General features: G+C 53.2%; 4 protein-coding genes across 4 annotated transcripts; all 4 read right to left on the bottom strand.

The window, feature by feature from the left end:
• Positions 1 to 1420: 1420 nt before the first annotated feature.
• On the bottom strand, positions 1421 to 3532 carry BO97DRAFT_422155 (uncharacterized protein; the record flags this gene model as incomplete). The annotated part of the gene is made up of 4 exons (XM_025696774.1): positions 1421 to 1639; positions 1702 to 1813; positions 1864 to 2096; positions 3413 to 3532. The coding sequence occupies 4 exons, from the start codon at positions 3530 to 3532 to the stop codon at positions 1421 to 1423; spliced, it is 684 nt and encodes a 227-aa protein (XP_025553956.1).
• A 3450-nt stretch (positions 3533 to 6982) lies between these two features.
• BO97DRAFT_339469 (Na+/H+ antiporter Nha1) lies at positions 6983 to 10174 on the bottom strand (the record flags this gene model as incomplete). Its single annotated transcript, XM_025691554.1, has 1 exon — positions 6983 to 10174. One exon carries the CDS (start codon positions 10172 to 10174, stop codon positions 6983 to 6985), a length of 3192 nt encoding a protein of 1063 aa, XP_025553955.1.
• Positions 10175 to 11308: 1134 nt separating this feature from the next.
• Positions 11309 to 11967, bottom strand: BO97DRAFT_412104 (uncharacterized protein; the record flags this gene model as incomplete). Its single annotated transcript, XM_025696219.1, has 5 exons — positions 11309 to 11338; positions 11423 to 11460; positions 11530 to 11579; positions 11651 to 11813; positions 11853 to 11967. The coding sequence occupies 5 exons, from the start codon at positions 11965 to 11967 to the stop codon at positions 11309 to 11311; spliced, it is 396 nt and encodes a 131-aa protein (XP_025553954.1).
• Positions 11968 to 12931: 964 nt separating this feature from the next.
• Positions 12932 to 15389, bottom strand: mvp1 (sorting nexin Mvp1; the record flags this gene model as incomplete). Its single annotated transcript, XM_025691556.1, has 5 exons — positions 12932 to 13141; positions 13209 to 13802; positions 13860 to 13981; positions 14062 to 14811; positions 14888 to 15389. The coding sequence occupies 5 exons, from the start codon at positions 15387 to 15389 to the stop codon at positions 12932 to 12934; spliced, it is 2178 nt and encodes a 725-aa protein (XP_025553953.1).
• Between the last annotated feature and the right edge of the window lie 107 nt (positions 15390 to 15496).

Raw genomic sequence — 15496 nt, 5'->3', positions numbered from 1 at the left:
AAGAATCAACCATCAGCAGACAGTTGCAGATGTCTAGGAGAAGTTATATCCGAGAAGGTAGGATATACACCGTACAGCAACCCATGCTCGCTGTCGGATGGGATCTCAATAGTCAGATAGCTCCAGACCTCTTTAGCCATACTTCTGTTGATGGATAACCTGCAAAGGTGGGAGTGCCACGACGATAGTCCTCCACACAGGATCATCTTTCGAAGGTTGTCGGCACATGCGTGGTTGACTGTATTGTTGGTAGCATGTGCTTTTCTGACCGATGCAGGAGGGCATGCAGAGCAGGGAGCAGACCTCAGGTTGATCCAACTTTGCGTAGTGCCGTAAGGGTTAGGATCGTTTGTCCGCTGCAGTCAGAATTTGTGGCTAGCAAATGGTACGATATGATGGGCTCTGCCACCTGGCTTGTTCAATCGCTTGCCGTACGTTGAGGGGTTATTCTCGTACTCTGGTCTTCTCGTCATTGCACAACAACGACCCTTAGCTTACTATTCACTATGCCTTTCTGGGAGATTGTGAGATATGAGGATCGTTAGAGTCGTTTTTACGAGTAGCCTTTTGACGAAGAGCCATAAGAAGCTCACGAAGGCCGAAGTACTACCGAGTATCCGTAAATGGTCAACTTGAGCTTTTAGGCCATGTAGATGAGGCTTGGAGACATCGTTTTATGCTCTCATAGACTCAGAGACATTTAGCAGTCGTCGCCTCATGGAAGTTTTATTGATCGCTCGCTGGACGCATAGCTGGTCTGCAGACTTGTTTTTGATCCAGAATGGACTCGCTATTGCGACCTACAGTGCCATTTAAGCAGCTGACTGCTCGGCGCATTATTCTCGCATGAAGATGACGATGCATATCTTTCTAGGTGTTCGATCCATAAATTCTCACTGGTTTCGTTGTTGAGCTCACAGTTGGCCAAAGAACAACGGGGTGGGTTGTTGATTGATGCGGTTTCTCAGTCACGCCTTCTCATAAGAAGGACCTTATACTTCCAACAGTCATTTTTTACCTTCGAGAACGAGCACAGCACCGCCCATTCATTCGCACAACATGAATTCGACGACAACAAGCTGCACAAAGCAAACGAACTTGTCACTCCCTAGAAAATATCAACGGGCCAGAGTTTGGGCCATCAGCGCACTGTTCGGCTTTCCTTACCCGGAATAACATGGAGCTTCTTTCATCGAAGTAGTCCTCTCAATTTTGCGTGCACATTCATTGCACGAGCACGATTCCTGTTTTCGCGCCCTGGATCTCCGGACTGTTCACCCTGGGCATGTAACTATGCGAATATCCTCTCCCGCGAGACGTACTGATGTGACGCAACAATGTTATGAAGATAGTATGTCTCCGCGGTCATTCACTCTCTTCATTCATTGTACCCTGCTCATCTTCATCTTCTTCATTAGGTTCAACGTTTTCGTTTTCTTCGCGCGTTTGTGCCCGCGGGCGGGGAAGGTCCAGCTACCAGGGGACCGCGAGTTGTGGGGGTCGCCCACACATTCGTCGTCCGCAACGTGTACTGGATAGCCCCGGACCGGAGATATGAGGCGTCGCGGGAAGGGGGGGCCAGATGGCACCGGGGGCGCCGGTAGGAAGGATGGGCGGTGGCGGCAGCAGGGGCAGGCAGCTGTTACACTCAAGTCAGTAGCGAACCTAGGAATGAGACCACCTGGCAGAGGAAAGACCTACCGCAAGCAACGCGGGGGCGGGGGCAGCGGGAGAATCGGGCTCGCTGAGGGGCGAACCCCACCGGGGACAGAGCATCAGCGGCAGCGGCCAGGGCTTCGCGGGCGGCGGCGGACTACCCAAATCAGCAATGCCAAGAAGGGTGTTCGCGCGGGGGGGACGGACTGCCGCTTCAAGCCGTCCGCCGCCGCATAGATAATCTCCTGGTAGTCCTCGTTCTCGTCGCCGCGTCTGGGCGGTTTACAAATGGACTGTGTGACATGGATCCGGCCCAAAATATCGGCAGTTATGCGACAGAAGAAGCGGTGGTAGTGTCTGTGGCCGGGGCGGAGGCAGCGCGAGACAGTGAGACGTGGGGACGCGACAGCGGCGGCGCTCGTAGCGCACGAAACGACTTCCTTTTAAGCAAGATACTTACATAGTTTGTGGGTTACCTTGTCGATGCACTGTGGTGTATGATATTTTCCATGTTAAGTGGCACTGCCAATAACAAGTACAGTCATGAAACTCACTGGGTATCTCGGTCCATGTTCGAGGGGTTTCGGCGCTTCATCAACTGCTTGCAGCCAAGGCCTGACACGGCCGTTACCGTCAGATTAGGTGTTGTCTTTGTGGGCTGACTCGACCGCACCAGGTAGTTGCGCGATCTGATGCAAGAAAAGAACTGTATCTGCAGGAAGTGCCAGCTGGGAAGCGGGTGGGTCTCTGGGTTATGGGTCTTTGACCGAGAACAACGGCATGATATTCCGTAACTAAGCTGGATTTCACCTGTGGAGACGTAGAGGATTGTATGACGCCAGCATTAGGCCCTATCGGAGTGTATTCAGGCACGAGTTCTCCGACCTTGACATGAATGAATCTGGTACAGCCCCTCGTTGCACGGCCGGTAGTATAGATACACGCCGTTGGGCGAGGCCGACGGCCAGCGTGCTGCGATATCGGTACCCAAGGAATAGGAGAATCTTGCAAGTGCATGTCTCATGAGGGCTACACCAACACCTTGAGGGGTGGTGCTGAAGAACGCGACCTTGGTTTTCCTCTTCTTGAGATCGGAAGCAGAATACTGAACCGCATCCCAGGTCTTGTGTGTAACTGTTTTCTGGTAAGAAAATCCTGCAGGCTAGTCAAACGCACGTGGAAGGCAGCGTCAACCTCTACCAAGCCCAAAGATCTGATTTGCAGCAAGGTAATGTTTTCTGGGATGAATAGTTTTGAGATATTTGCCCGTGCTATAAGATCAGTCAAGGACTCGATGTGGCTGAGTACGCACGCATTTCGGGTCGAGATCGTGCACAGATAGACCTCATGTGGTCTGTCAATTTAAGCAATGCCGTGCTTGAGCCTGAGGTCACTTGAGCATTCGGATAGAGCTCATGCTTTTTTCCATATGAGAAAGAGGCTATAGCGACACCGAGCATGTTCTTCACTCTGCGTCCAGTTATCATGATGTAACAAGTGGCTCGATATGCAGACGATACGTATGCCTATCTATGTGGACACTCCAGGCTTGAGGAAAAGTCATGCCTATGAAGCAGCAGTTCGTGCTGTTCGTCATACTTGTCTCGAAGATTTGTTGTTGTCATCGATAATGACAATTTCATGGACATTTCAGTCTCGCGGTCAAACTGAACTCAAAATAGCAACATCGTTAAATGGTGATAATAGCACTCTTGCAGATAGATAGCAGGCATGGACTCTTCGTCTCTTCCCTCACGAAGACTTGCGCGAAGGCCTGCAGCAGCGTTGGCGGCGTGGTGTACTGCGTATTGCGCGTTAAATGTAAGCTCCCGTGGAACGCATATGTCCCTGGGCTCAGGTCAGCAGCGTGCTCCATAGGATGGAGGTCGACAATGAATTTGTGGAATCGATGTAAAATCCGCAGCAATGAGTGTATAGTCCGCCGCCTAAGACAGACCAAGTATCATTGTTAGTCTCCTTCCATTGCTATCGAGATCGCGACGATGCAGAGGAAGGGCGGTATTAGGAACCAGGTATAGGGTTTTGTATTCCCTGCTAAACAGACCATGGCAGCTTATATTGCAGTTCTCTTACAACAGGGCTGCCGGCTTTGTAATCAAATTATATAAGACGTGAAATGTCCTTTGGACATCTGTGTCAAAAGGATAAAACTACAGAGGACACACAGACCGAGCCACACACCTGAGTCTTCGCGAGGTAGCCATACCAGCCCCCATATACATGGATCTTCAGCGTCAAGACCTTCTTTCTAGGAGGAGGTGGTGTTCCTTCTTCCTGACTCGCAGATCGGTTCCTTGAAGCAGCAGGCTTCCTGTAGTCTGCTTCACCAATAGAGCCTTGTCGAGGTGGTAAACGAGCACATCCAATCTTTCCCCAAGCGTTGCTTATAACGCCTCTGACAGGGAAAGTGCCAACTCAAATTATCGTGTGTTCACGTAGAGATTCCGCAACGAGGTCCGTGGACGGCGGAGTATTGGAGTTCGCTCCCGGGCTGTACATCTATCTCTCAGCGTTTTCATTGCGTGCCAGATTCTCAGACTCCATGCCTCAGTCACAGGATCTGCAAGACAGCTGATATCACAAAGCACAGACACAGTCTGCCATAGTTTGACCTCTGCCTGCGAGTTGACATGTTGCCAAAACAGCTCCCGGAGCTGTTCATCGCAGACGCTGGTTGAGGTCCTCTCATGAGGTATAACGCCATGAGAACCTTGAAATCAGGCCCGGTCCTGACATGTTCACAGGGCTTACACATGGTTTTATGGTACCTCCTTCCCAATATGCCATCCTCGACTGAGATATGTACTGGGCCGTGCAGTCAGGCTCAAAGCTATCTGCCCTGTTGCGCAATCGTCGGACCGTAGTTTCAATCCTCAGTTGGCGAGGACTCGGTATACAGGATGCAGTATTCGACTGTTGATTCGGGTGTGGACTCCAGCTTCAGTTGCCGGAGGCACTTTTCGGGAGGTGACCGCGCGGACGGATTTTGGGAAGAAGAGATTCCATTCCCTGTTGTTGCCTTCCAAGCATGCCGAGCGTGATGTTTCGATCCAACTATCTGCAGGCAGTTGAACGAACTGAGCTTGCGCCCAAAATTTACCTGCTCTTCTAGCTGAAATAAAACTAGCTTTGCAACCCAGCGCTAACCGGGGCCAGTCGCACTTGGAGGTCCTGGAAGTGCCTGCATGTGGCAGGGCAGGTCCGCGCACCAAAGGACCACGTGTGCCACCAGGGACTCATAAACTTCAAGATACATGTTGGGCCCCGAGAATTTTCACAGACTTGATCATCTTCCAAACCCAGAAGGGAAATAAACAGTAGCCACTGTATAGTCTAACGTTCCAAGTTCCAGCTGAGAACCTCTTCTCTTTCTCGGCGAATTAGCTCATCGTAAGACATGCTATGCTTAGCCAATAGCACACTGCATGTGTCCTCTGGTCAAGTATTTACTCCACCCAACGTACGCGACAGAGCGCAGTATGGGTGCCCGAATCCACACCTGCTCGAACCAGCCAGGGGCTGCTTTTCTGTCTAGGGGGGGAGGCTGGGCAGCATAATGGGTACCACCTCAGTGCGGTTTATAAAGTGGCTTGCGGGAGGCAGGGGAGGTCTAGTTACCAGTAGGCTGCAAAGGGGAGCACTGATGTAACAGAACCATAGGGACGCATCTGCTCGTCCTTGCTGGCATTTGAATGCCGAGGGAGGCAGATTGGCGATTGACATGGAAAGTACCACCAACCGATTGGGTAAAGCCTCACTCTGAAGAAAGATAATTTTTCGAATAGCATTTGAGCCATAAGTCTCAGAGAGAGCAGATCAGCCATCTCCCTTCAAGAGATGAAGAACTCGTGGACTTGCCGTGGGGAAGCGACTTAGCATTGTTTCATGACGCGATAGCCTGACACTCTGGGACATAATCATCCGGGCATTGTCCGCTTGGAGATGTCAAGAGTGGATGCCTCAACCCAGCCAGTGGACAGAGCGTACCAGAGCTCTTCATGGTCTTCGTAATGCGGAAGCAGCTTGGCACACACAACTGGGGTCATCATACAGAGGATGTGTATGCGAAAGAGCTTGCGAAGAGAAGCTGGCGTCTGAAAGGTGATCAGGATGCCGTTGCGGGATAAAAAGTCTGGCTGTCGCCAGCTGAAAGACTTACCTCAATGCTGTGAGACGGATGCATGACTAGGTAGTCATTTCATCTGGACTTATCCTTGATGTTGAAGATGAACAGTGAAGAGACTGAAGTGGTTGGTGGGTGGCTTTCTGGCTATCACGTACCGGATCGGTGGGTTCGGTTACGGTGTAGACAAATCTTTTGGATTCGGTATGGATATAGAGACAGGCCAGCAGCGATGGCGGTGGTGGTGGTGATTTTGGTGGGAAAGATGGAAAAAGACTGGAAAGAAAGACACTGAAGGCGTCGGATAAGGAATGTAAATGTTGATATGGTGGTGATATGATGAGGAGGAGGAAGGCAAAATATTGTAGAGGAATATGATGAAAGTGTAGGATAGGAGATGTAGTTATCGATGTGGAAATGGAAGTGGGAGAGGGAGAAGAAGGAAGAAGAGAGGAGTGGATGAGGATGAGGAAAGAGGAGAGGAAGAAGACCAAGCCGTATTAGTAGACGTCTTGAATGTAGGAGTTCCGCATTCAATGACCAAGAAGAGCCAATATTCATTGTTGGACAGCCGATTCGTTCACCCCAAACCATCGTTAAGCCCGTGACTAAATCAGTGCAGTCTTGACTGACTGACTGACTGACTGTATTGAATGCATGAAGGGGCTGAATGAATGGGTTGCTCTTGAGGGCGGCCAAGCTTGCATCTGGTAACAGATTGACAACATACCATCTGTCCCCTCGCTTCCCCTGCAACTAAACCCACCAGATGTCTCCAGGTCAATAAAATATAGATAGCTAAGAGATATAAAGCGACACTAGACCCAAAATCTTAAAGAACAATGGCATTATGCAATTATCTATGTACCCCATACCCAAAACATCAACTCAACCATTTGTGATACAGGCTGAATCCTGTCCTGAGTAGACCGGATCAACCGGGTGAAGTAGTTACACAAAAAAGTGAAAAGTGAAATCTTGCTCTATACAGAAGAAAGGAAAAGGAAAGCATGCATGCAAACCCAATGCTCGCTCAATGCAAGTGATCAAGCCAGGCCGCTATCAAAACCTCCTGCCCTTTTTCCACAGCAGCAACGCTGATTCTGGACTTCGTTCACCGCCTTCTCCCTTTTTCTCCCTTCTATGCACCGCTCCTCGTCGTTCCCCTCTCTTTCAGGTCTGTCATGTCTCACGTCCCTTCTCACCACCCCATGAAATACTGCGACGACTCTGGCTGCGACTGTGTCGCGAGTACGTTGAGCCGGTCTCTGGTGCTTCGCTAGAGCTACCGTTGTTAAAGGACTGCTGTCGACTGTCGGTCTTCGTGCCATCGGCAAACTGAACCCTGCTTTGACTGGCACCGTTGTTTTCGCTGTCAGATTCGTCTACCGGCGTATCAGAATCGTCCGATTCATCCGAGTTGTTGATTTCACCCAGAGCAGCCAATCGACGACGTCGTTCCGCGGGCGTCTCGCCGGTATCGTCATCAGCTTGCTGAGGCGGGCGGGCTAGACCAGCCGCTTCCCGAAGTTGAGATGGCGGCACACGCTCGGTTCCATCATCCTCCGAGTCTCTTCGCGATCGAGTTTGTGTCTTTGGAGGCGATTGCTTGGGGCTGAGATGGCGGGTGCGTCGCTCGTCGGCAGCGGTACCACGGCTGAACCGGGCCAGAGAAGCGGCAACATTGTCGCCGGGGACTCCATGGCCCGACTCCTCATCGCTGAGGTCGGTCTCGGATTCAGAGTCACTGAACACGGGCACTGAGGGGGCGACACCAGGATCCGACTTGCGGCGCTCTTGCTCTTCTGCCTTCTCAGCATCTTGTCGAGCAACACTTTTGACCCGCTCCGGCGCATCGGTTTCCTCCACCACATCGCGACGGGCTTTCGGACCCAAATTACGGATTTGTTGGGCGAATTCATGCTTGGTCATGCGGCGACCCTTGTGCTCAATTCCTCTCTTTCCGACATCACCATCGTCGGCCAGGGTGAAACGAAGACCGTCATCAGCCATCCATTCGTCCTTAGCTGCCTTCCGGGCCGCTTGCGAGGTTTCACCCTCCTCCTCCATACCGAACCAGGTACCCATGCGGGTCAGCCCGCGTCGAACCGGAGCATTACCACCGTCCGGCTTGTCCTTCGCAGGGATCGAATACTTCTTGATGACCTCTCCGTCTTCATCTTCGACAATGATCGTGTTTCCGAATTGGTAAGCGTGAGCGGAGCGACCCTTGCCCTTGGGCTTATGGGTCTCCTTCTCGGCCTTGCGCTTGGCTGCAGCCTTCTCCTCCTCGGTGTGCACTGGCACTTTAACGCGACCCTTGCCGAACTTCATCCAGTTCCCCATCATCTTCCGGGTCCGGTCGACGGACCGTTCGGCCTTTTCTTCCAGGGTCTTCACAACTTCCTCGCCTTCGGTCTTCTCGTGGGGGTGAGAGCGCGACGGGGCGAATTCGCCCGATTGCTGTTGCAACCTTTGCCGCTGTTCCTCGATATGCTGTTTCTGCTCTTCGGGGGACATGTGGCTGACGTCTTCCACCTTGAGCACGTTGCCTTCTTCATCTTCCATGATCATGTTGTGACCCTCCAGATACACTTCCATGATTGGCTCCTGGCCGAATCGATCGCGCTCCCTGGTCGGAGGAGAGGATCCCCGTTCGATCTTATCCCGCTCTTCCTCTTCCTCTTCCTCGCGTTGTTTGTCTGATCCTTCGGTCTCTGCTGTCCGTTGGGGCGCAATAGCCGACTGACTGATGGGACCACCCGCTCCGCCCGTGCGTCTGCGGCGTCGTCTACGGGACCGACTGGCCGATCGGGCACGTGCCGGATCAGTCTCGTCTTCCTTCTGGCGACGCAAAAAGTTGCCCGGAACTCCGATAGGAGGCAGCGTGCCCGGAGGATATTCGGGCTCGTTGGAAGAGTCTTCTTCCTCGTCCTGCTTGCGGAAGGACATGGATCCCTTCGCGAGAGACTGCACTCGCGGCAGGCGGTTCATCCAGGAAGGTCCCTCTTCATTGGCGGTGGTGTACGACAAGGTGATGGTGAGAGTGTTAATCCGTTTGCCCAGCGTAAAGACGGCAATAGAGGAGCCGTGGACCAAAATCGAGGAGATCACCATGAAAGTGGTGATCGGCCAGATGAGTTGAATGATGTAGTAATTGTGAGCGCCGGCTTTTGGAAGCTCTGACTCCCCTAGGGGACTAGTGCCTCGTCCCTCCAGTTCGGCCCGTGCTAAAATCGACGCGAAGATAGCACCGACGCCGATCGGCCCGAAATGGCCCGCGAACAGGGCCTCACGCCATGTTTTGACATCTGGAATGATCGGTTTTAAAATTAACATGATCGGAATGCGACGGAAGAAGATGACCAGGATCGCAATCACGACCAATCGCCATGGCACCAGACCGATGGATGGGTTGTTGTAGTCTTCCCAGGGAATGATCGACCCGAAGTACACGAAATACGCCAAGTTGAGTAGAAGATCGATGACGTTGGAGACATGGGACTCCTCCGTCTTCTCCGTAAACCACCCGTCGTTACTGAAGCCCACGCCGGCGGAAAACCCGATCAACAGATCGTCCATGCCCAGTAAACTGCCCGAGCCGGCGCAGAAAACCGCCAGCACGAAGTAGAAGACCAGGAAACTTTCGCGATCAATAAGCCCCTTCCGTTCGGCAAGCTTAATGGAGTGCCGGGCGAGATACCCAATGACGAACCCAAAGATCGCGCCGAAGATACACTCGTACAGGATGGTCACACAGAACCAGTGGAGTGACACTTCACCCGCGTGCGGGCGATAGCGCCAGATGTAGTAACCTAGATAGATAAATGGAAAAGCCATGCCATCGTTGCAGCCCGACTCGGCGGACAACAAGTCTCGCAAGTGCTTGGGGACTCGGCGGGCGAATTTACCTTTACCCACGACCGAGGAGGCTAAGACGGGGTCCGTGGCGGTGACGCAAGACGCACAGATCAGGCTCTCGAGCCACGAGAGGGGCGGCACCATCCACCAGATGAACAGACTGGTCACCAGCCATCCCCACGTCATGACGGGCACCAGCAACAGAAACACGGACTTCCAATGCCGTTCCATATAGGCCTTGGGCAATTCGACCCCGACGGCAAAGCACTGCACGACCAGGACGATGCGCGAGCATTCCAGGGTGATCTTGTCGACGTTGCCCCACGACGTGGGGTTGAAGAGGTTGGCCGCATGGGGCCCGAAGATAATACCACATAGGGTGGCGACGGTGGCTTCGCCGATGTACAGCTTCTCCTTGACGAAAAGCGAGCATAACATGAACAGACTCGTAAACCCACCGAGGATCATGTATGCCAGATGGGGCTTATCGACATCTAGATGTTCCCACGCCATGACTGCGACGGCGGGGAGCACACGAGACCAAGCGTTGCTCCGACGCGATTATGGTTATTGTTGATGTTGTTATTGGTCAAATGATCGGGTTAAAATTGCGGTTGAACCAGATTTCCTCCTCCCTGGGCGCTCGTGAGTCGATGCGCCGGTCAACCAGGCTGCAGATTGAGGATCTCGGAGGGGTCTCAGCCGATCGGACCTGAATGCGCTCACACAAGGGAAACCCGCCGTTTAAGGTGGACGCACGCCGGTTTTCCGCATGCCTTGAAGAGAGATGGTATACGGCCCGAAATGATGACAGGCGAAAGCGGAGAAAAGACCGCGACGGGGACTTTCTGTGAGTCGAGTGCCTCGTGGGCGTCGTCACCTGCAAGGGGGGGGAAGAGTGGAAGGGAGGGGAGATATGCCTATGAGAACGAGCAGAAGGTGAGATTAGTTTCCGAAAACAAGAGAAGAGGGAGGAATTGAGAAGGAAAATTGCGACGAGGGAAAAGCATTGGTCCGAGTGCCTTCAGTCCTCTCAACATGGCGACAAGAGAGAAGATCGCGCATTGCAGGGCGAGGATTGAAAGACCGGATCGGGGGGGGCTTACCTGATCTGGAAGCCAAACGGCACAGTCCAAGTCGGAGTTCACTTGAATTGCAGGATTAGGAACTAAGATCTTCCCAAGAAGACGGGAAGCACGGATTAGGGATAGGAACGAGAAGAAAGAGGGTCCGACAGAGAGGTTTGAGAAACAAGAGAAGGGGAAAAGAAAAGAGGAGGCGAGAGAAGGTTTTGGGAAGGAGAGGTACAGTACAAGACGAGAGAGAGGGAGAGGGAATAGCGGCACCCGACCCAAGCCGAGAAAGAGTGAGGAATGAGGAATGAGAACAAGCCAAGTCTGGGCACGAGCTGGGCGTGGGCAGAGAGATCGGAGATTTGCTGCCCTTCCAAGACCGAACCAAGACTTGAACCAAGACTGATTACGCAGTTGGCAAGCAAAAGGCAGGAAAAGAAGGCCGACAGTGGCAGTGGTTTGGGAAAGTTTGGGTTTCTGTTTCGTCGCGGAACGAACGAAGGCGAGGCTTGGCAGCTGGCGGGACTCCACTGGTGGGTGAGGGAGTGGATTGAATAATGACGATGATCAATAACTAGAAGAGATAGTTGGAGGAGGAGGGTTGCTATAGATAATTATACTAGTTATACTTAGTATATCGCAGTCGTCATACTACTCTTAGTACTCCCTTCCAGCCTGTCAGAAGTACCATCCTTGTGATTCCCGGTAATTCCAATTGGAGAGATACTGTAGATAAGTACAGTAGTAGTACTACTAGTATTGTGACTATCCCCAAACTATTTGCTACCTACCTACTATTAAGTACACGGGTTTCTCTCTTCCACACCAATAGGGCTGCGGTCCGACTACCGATCACATTTCAGTTCGTGTCCCGCCAACAAGGGATCCACTATCCCTACTTTACCCACGTACTTACTCGTAGTACTCGTACTTCCTCAATATAAGACCGATCAGATTGTGCTGCTCCGGATCATCTCCGTGGACGAGGTGATGGTGCGGGATGACAGCTGAGACGGTCTCAGTCACCACATGGTGCCAATCATGCCCATGACGACAGAGGGGGCGTGCAGTTCCTTGAACTAAGTCCGAACTAAGTCCAGGCTAAGATCCAAACTAACCGCCACAGCCACCAGCTAGAAGAGGACTAAGGACGAAGTGAAGCTGAGAAAGATTCGGGAAGAACAAGAAGAAGAAGAAGAAGAAGAAGAAGAAGAAGAAATCATGGACACTCATCGTTGCCCAGCTTCGCAAGGCTGCAAACTCTCGCTTTCTGCCGCCGCGTCATTGGCGGTCAGAGGGTGTGGAGCAGATATGAGCTAATCCCAATCCAAATTAGTGACTTTCCACTACACGACTCGAACCAACCAACCAACCAATGCCCGACTGTCGGCCATTCCTTCTTCCCGACTTCCCGACCATTCAGGATACACTGTACTGTATCCGATGTACAGGAGTAGAAACACACTGAGAGACGGACCAGCCTGGAGGGGATGCATGCTTTGCTCCAGAGGGCAGCATGACGGACGGCAAACATTCCTATTCTTACTCACGGCCTTGCCGGGACTATCACCAGTAATCCATCACCCAAACTACCAAGACTATTGCCGTCCACCACAATACAACCACCGTACAATATATATATCTTGATTCTCCAGTGCACGGGGAACCAAACAACTCCGCGTCTCAGGGATAACAAGTGATCCAGCTTCAGCTCGGCAATTCCCAGTCTCAAAAGATCGGGCCAGGTGCCGCCGACGAGCAGAATCTCTCGAGCAACTACTTCAGCCTTCACATCACAAACAGGCGCGGTACGCCTGATTTGGCCGGACCCAGATGCAATGTCTCCTGCAGGTCACTCCCAACCAAGCAAGCAACCCAACCATGTGTTCAACCACGGATCCCTGCACTCGACTACCACCAGACCACCATCTTCAACAGGCAACCGTTCGATGTCCACTGACAAACCTAAAATATCACTTTGCAGACGGCAGCTTCGTCTGCGAAACAGGGATACGTACAGGGCTAGAATCGCGGCAGGAAAACGAGCAACAGGAAAGAAATCACTTCGACGGGATAGCGCGAGTAGAGAAAAAAAAGGAAAAAGTCTCAAATGAAGTACAGTACACAGAACACACGGTGAGACACACAGAGAAAGAAAAAAAGAAGTAACGTTCAAGGCCGGGAATGGACACGCGCATCATTCCCCTAACGGCATGCCCTCCACTTGATCACTGAGTGACCGCCAGTTGTCCGCCTGCAGCTCCGAGTACTTGACCCGCTCCTGACTCCAGTCCTGATGCAGTCGGCTGATATGATATTGACTCTGCTGGAAAAACACGAGCTCGTCCCGAATGCACTCTTTGATAAATACCCCACGTGCATGTTGTTGCACAATCAATTCCTTGTCCTACAAGCGGCAACGCAACCCCCGGGTTAGCCATCTCAGTCTGGACCAAACTGTACATTCGACATACCTTGAAAATCGCCTCCTCCACTTTCTCGATCTCGCCTGGTTTGACTGCGCCTTGAGGCCGGGCCCGCAGCTCCTGCAGCTTTCGCTCGTTATTCTCAATGCGGCGCTCCAACTGAGGGATGTTGTTGCGGGCGTATCGGTCCCGCCGATCGAACATCTCCCGGACACTGACCAGACAGTCACGTTGGCGCTTGAGGTCTTCCAACATCCCATCCTCCCACGCCCGAGCCTCATCCTCCAGCAGACTCTGACTGGCCGACAGATGTCGCGCCGTGGCCTTGATCCCTTCGTTGAGCAACGGCACATCGTTCGTATCCACGGCGTAGGTGTCGCGTGTTACCTCAGTCAGCGACTGTAGCGCTAGAGAGAATCGCAGGTGATCGGCAGCAAGCCCCTCGTTACGCTTGGCTAATCGCTCCAACAGCGTGCACAGGTTGATGTATACCTCCGCCGACCGTTTGACGCCACTGCGGACCGTGTCGAACAGATCCGTAAGGTTGGAGGGGAGTGAATCCTCGAGATCCGGGGGAAGGGCTCGGCCTGCGAATTCGTCCTGCACCGAGATGGTCGCCTGTTTCCGCCAAACCGATAGTTCCTGTCTCAATGTCAGATCATCATCCTCCGCGTCGAGATTCGAAGTGGCAAGACCCACCGTCGGAACCGTCAAGAACATGACCACCAATTGTTCCTGGCTCAAGACCGGATGCCGAACGAGCGCATTCGTAAATCGTACAAGTCCCCTACGACGCTTTTCCAGGAAGGAATTCGAGTCCGCTGAAAGGTGAGTGCCATTGACTTGAAACAGGTGAGTAAGCTTGGAGGACAGCTTGTAGCAAGCCCTAACTTGGACGTACCTGCAATTCTCTTGGGTGGCAGCAGTGGCAGTTGGCGGAAGGGGTAGCGTTTGTGGAGGCAGTCCAAGAGCCACACGAAGTCACTGTACCGGCGGACGACGGTGCTTCCCCGGCGAGCGGACTTGACTTCGTAATTGCGATGCTGAAACATAAACATGCCTTCCTTTTCCGGAAGCAAAGTGATTGTGATCACCTCCTCCAAGCGAGTGTCCGTAACTCGGCCCATGCCCAAGGACCGACGGCGACTATTGTGGTCGCCCTGGTCGCTCCCGGATGAACCAAAGCCTCCAAGCCCAGCTCGGACCGGCCCTCTCAGTCCATTCCCGTCCGAGGTATTCCCGAGATTCTCTCCCCATCCAAAGCCGGCGGAAGTGGAAGGACCCAGACCCGCCCCTCCATTTGGATGGGTGCTGTCTGGCGCATCCTGCGGGCCGCTGGTCTCGCTCGCTCGACTAGCCCATGCATTGGTTCCTGACCGTACGCTACCGTAGCCATTCAAGACAGGGTGCTCGGATTCGGTTTGGGCATGGGCATGACCTCGATGCAGCTGAGGACTGCCCCAGGGATCGGCTTCAAAACCACCCATGGAGCCACGAGCAGACGGGCGTGAATGCGCGGAGCTTGGCTCAGGCGGCGGGGTGGCAGGGGCGGGAGGCGTGGTGGGACGGTCTTGCGACGGCTGCGCCGATGTAGCAGATTCTTGTTTAGCGCGCAATGCGTCGAAGTAGGCACACCTGGGCTGCGGCAGCTCTATTCATGAGGCGCACCTGTTGTTAGCCGCGTAACTCGGGCGCGGGGGTGACATGGAGGGTCAGCGCCAACTCACTCTTGCGTCGATCGTCGACCGCATCGAACGTCAGGTCCTCCCCTTCCTGCGCTAGGCCCACGAGGGCCAGAAGCACGCTGAACTCGCCACGTCCCAGCCCGGTGGAGCTGTCCATATCCCCCGAAACCACCAAATTCAGGATTTTCGCCTGATCCGTGGCACTGAGTCCGCTGCTGGACAGGATTTCGCGGACCGAAGTCAGACCAACACCGCCGCCCACGCGATCCCCCACACTGAGCACCAGATCATACGCATCGATATAGCTGTCGGGAACTTCATCTTGAGGAAGAAGGGTCCTCACAATCTGGTGCTTTGTCCGCTTGTTCACACTGTTGCCCCAAAGCGAACCGGCGTTCAAGCCATCGTCGTCGGCAAAGAGGGAGGAGCCCGCATGACCTGTATTCCCACCGAAGGACGGTTCGTCTGCGAAAAGGGAGGACTTGGACCTCTGCGCGGAGTTACCCGGCGCTGAGTCCTCAGGAGAGGTACCGAAAAGCGACATGGAAGGTCAAGATAGCGAAGGGATGATGACGATGACGTTGTGGTTGTGAATGTTGGAGGGAATATTGTTAATGTCGTCGGCGGCCAAGGCAATGACGAAGCGGAGTG

The sequence above is a fragment of the Aspergillus homomorphus genome, assembly GCF_003184865.1.
Source record: "Aspergillus homomorphus CBS 101889 unplaced genomic scaffold BO97scaffold_7, whole genome shotgun sequence".
Classification (NCBI taxonomy): Eukaryota; Fungi; Ascomycota; class Eurotiomycetes; order Eurotiales; family Aspergillaceae; genus Aspergillus; species Aspergillus homomorphus.
Note: the sequence above shows the minus strand (reverse complement) of the source record. Positions and strands in the feature narration are given on the sequence as shown.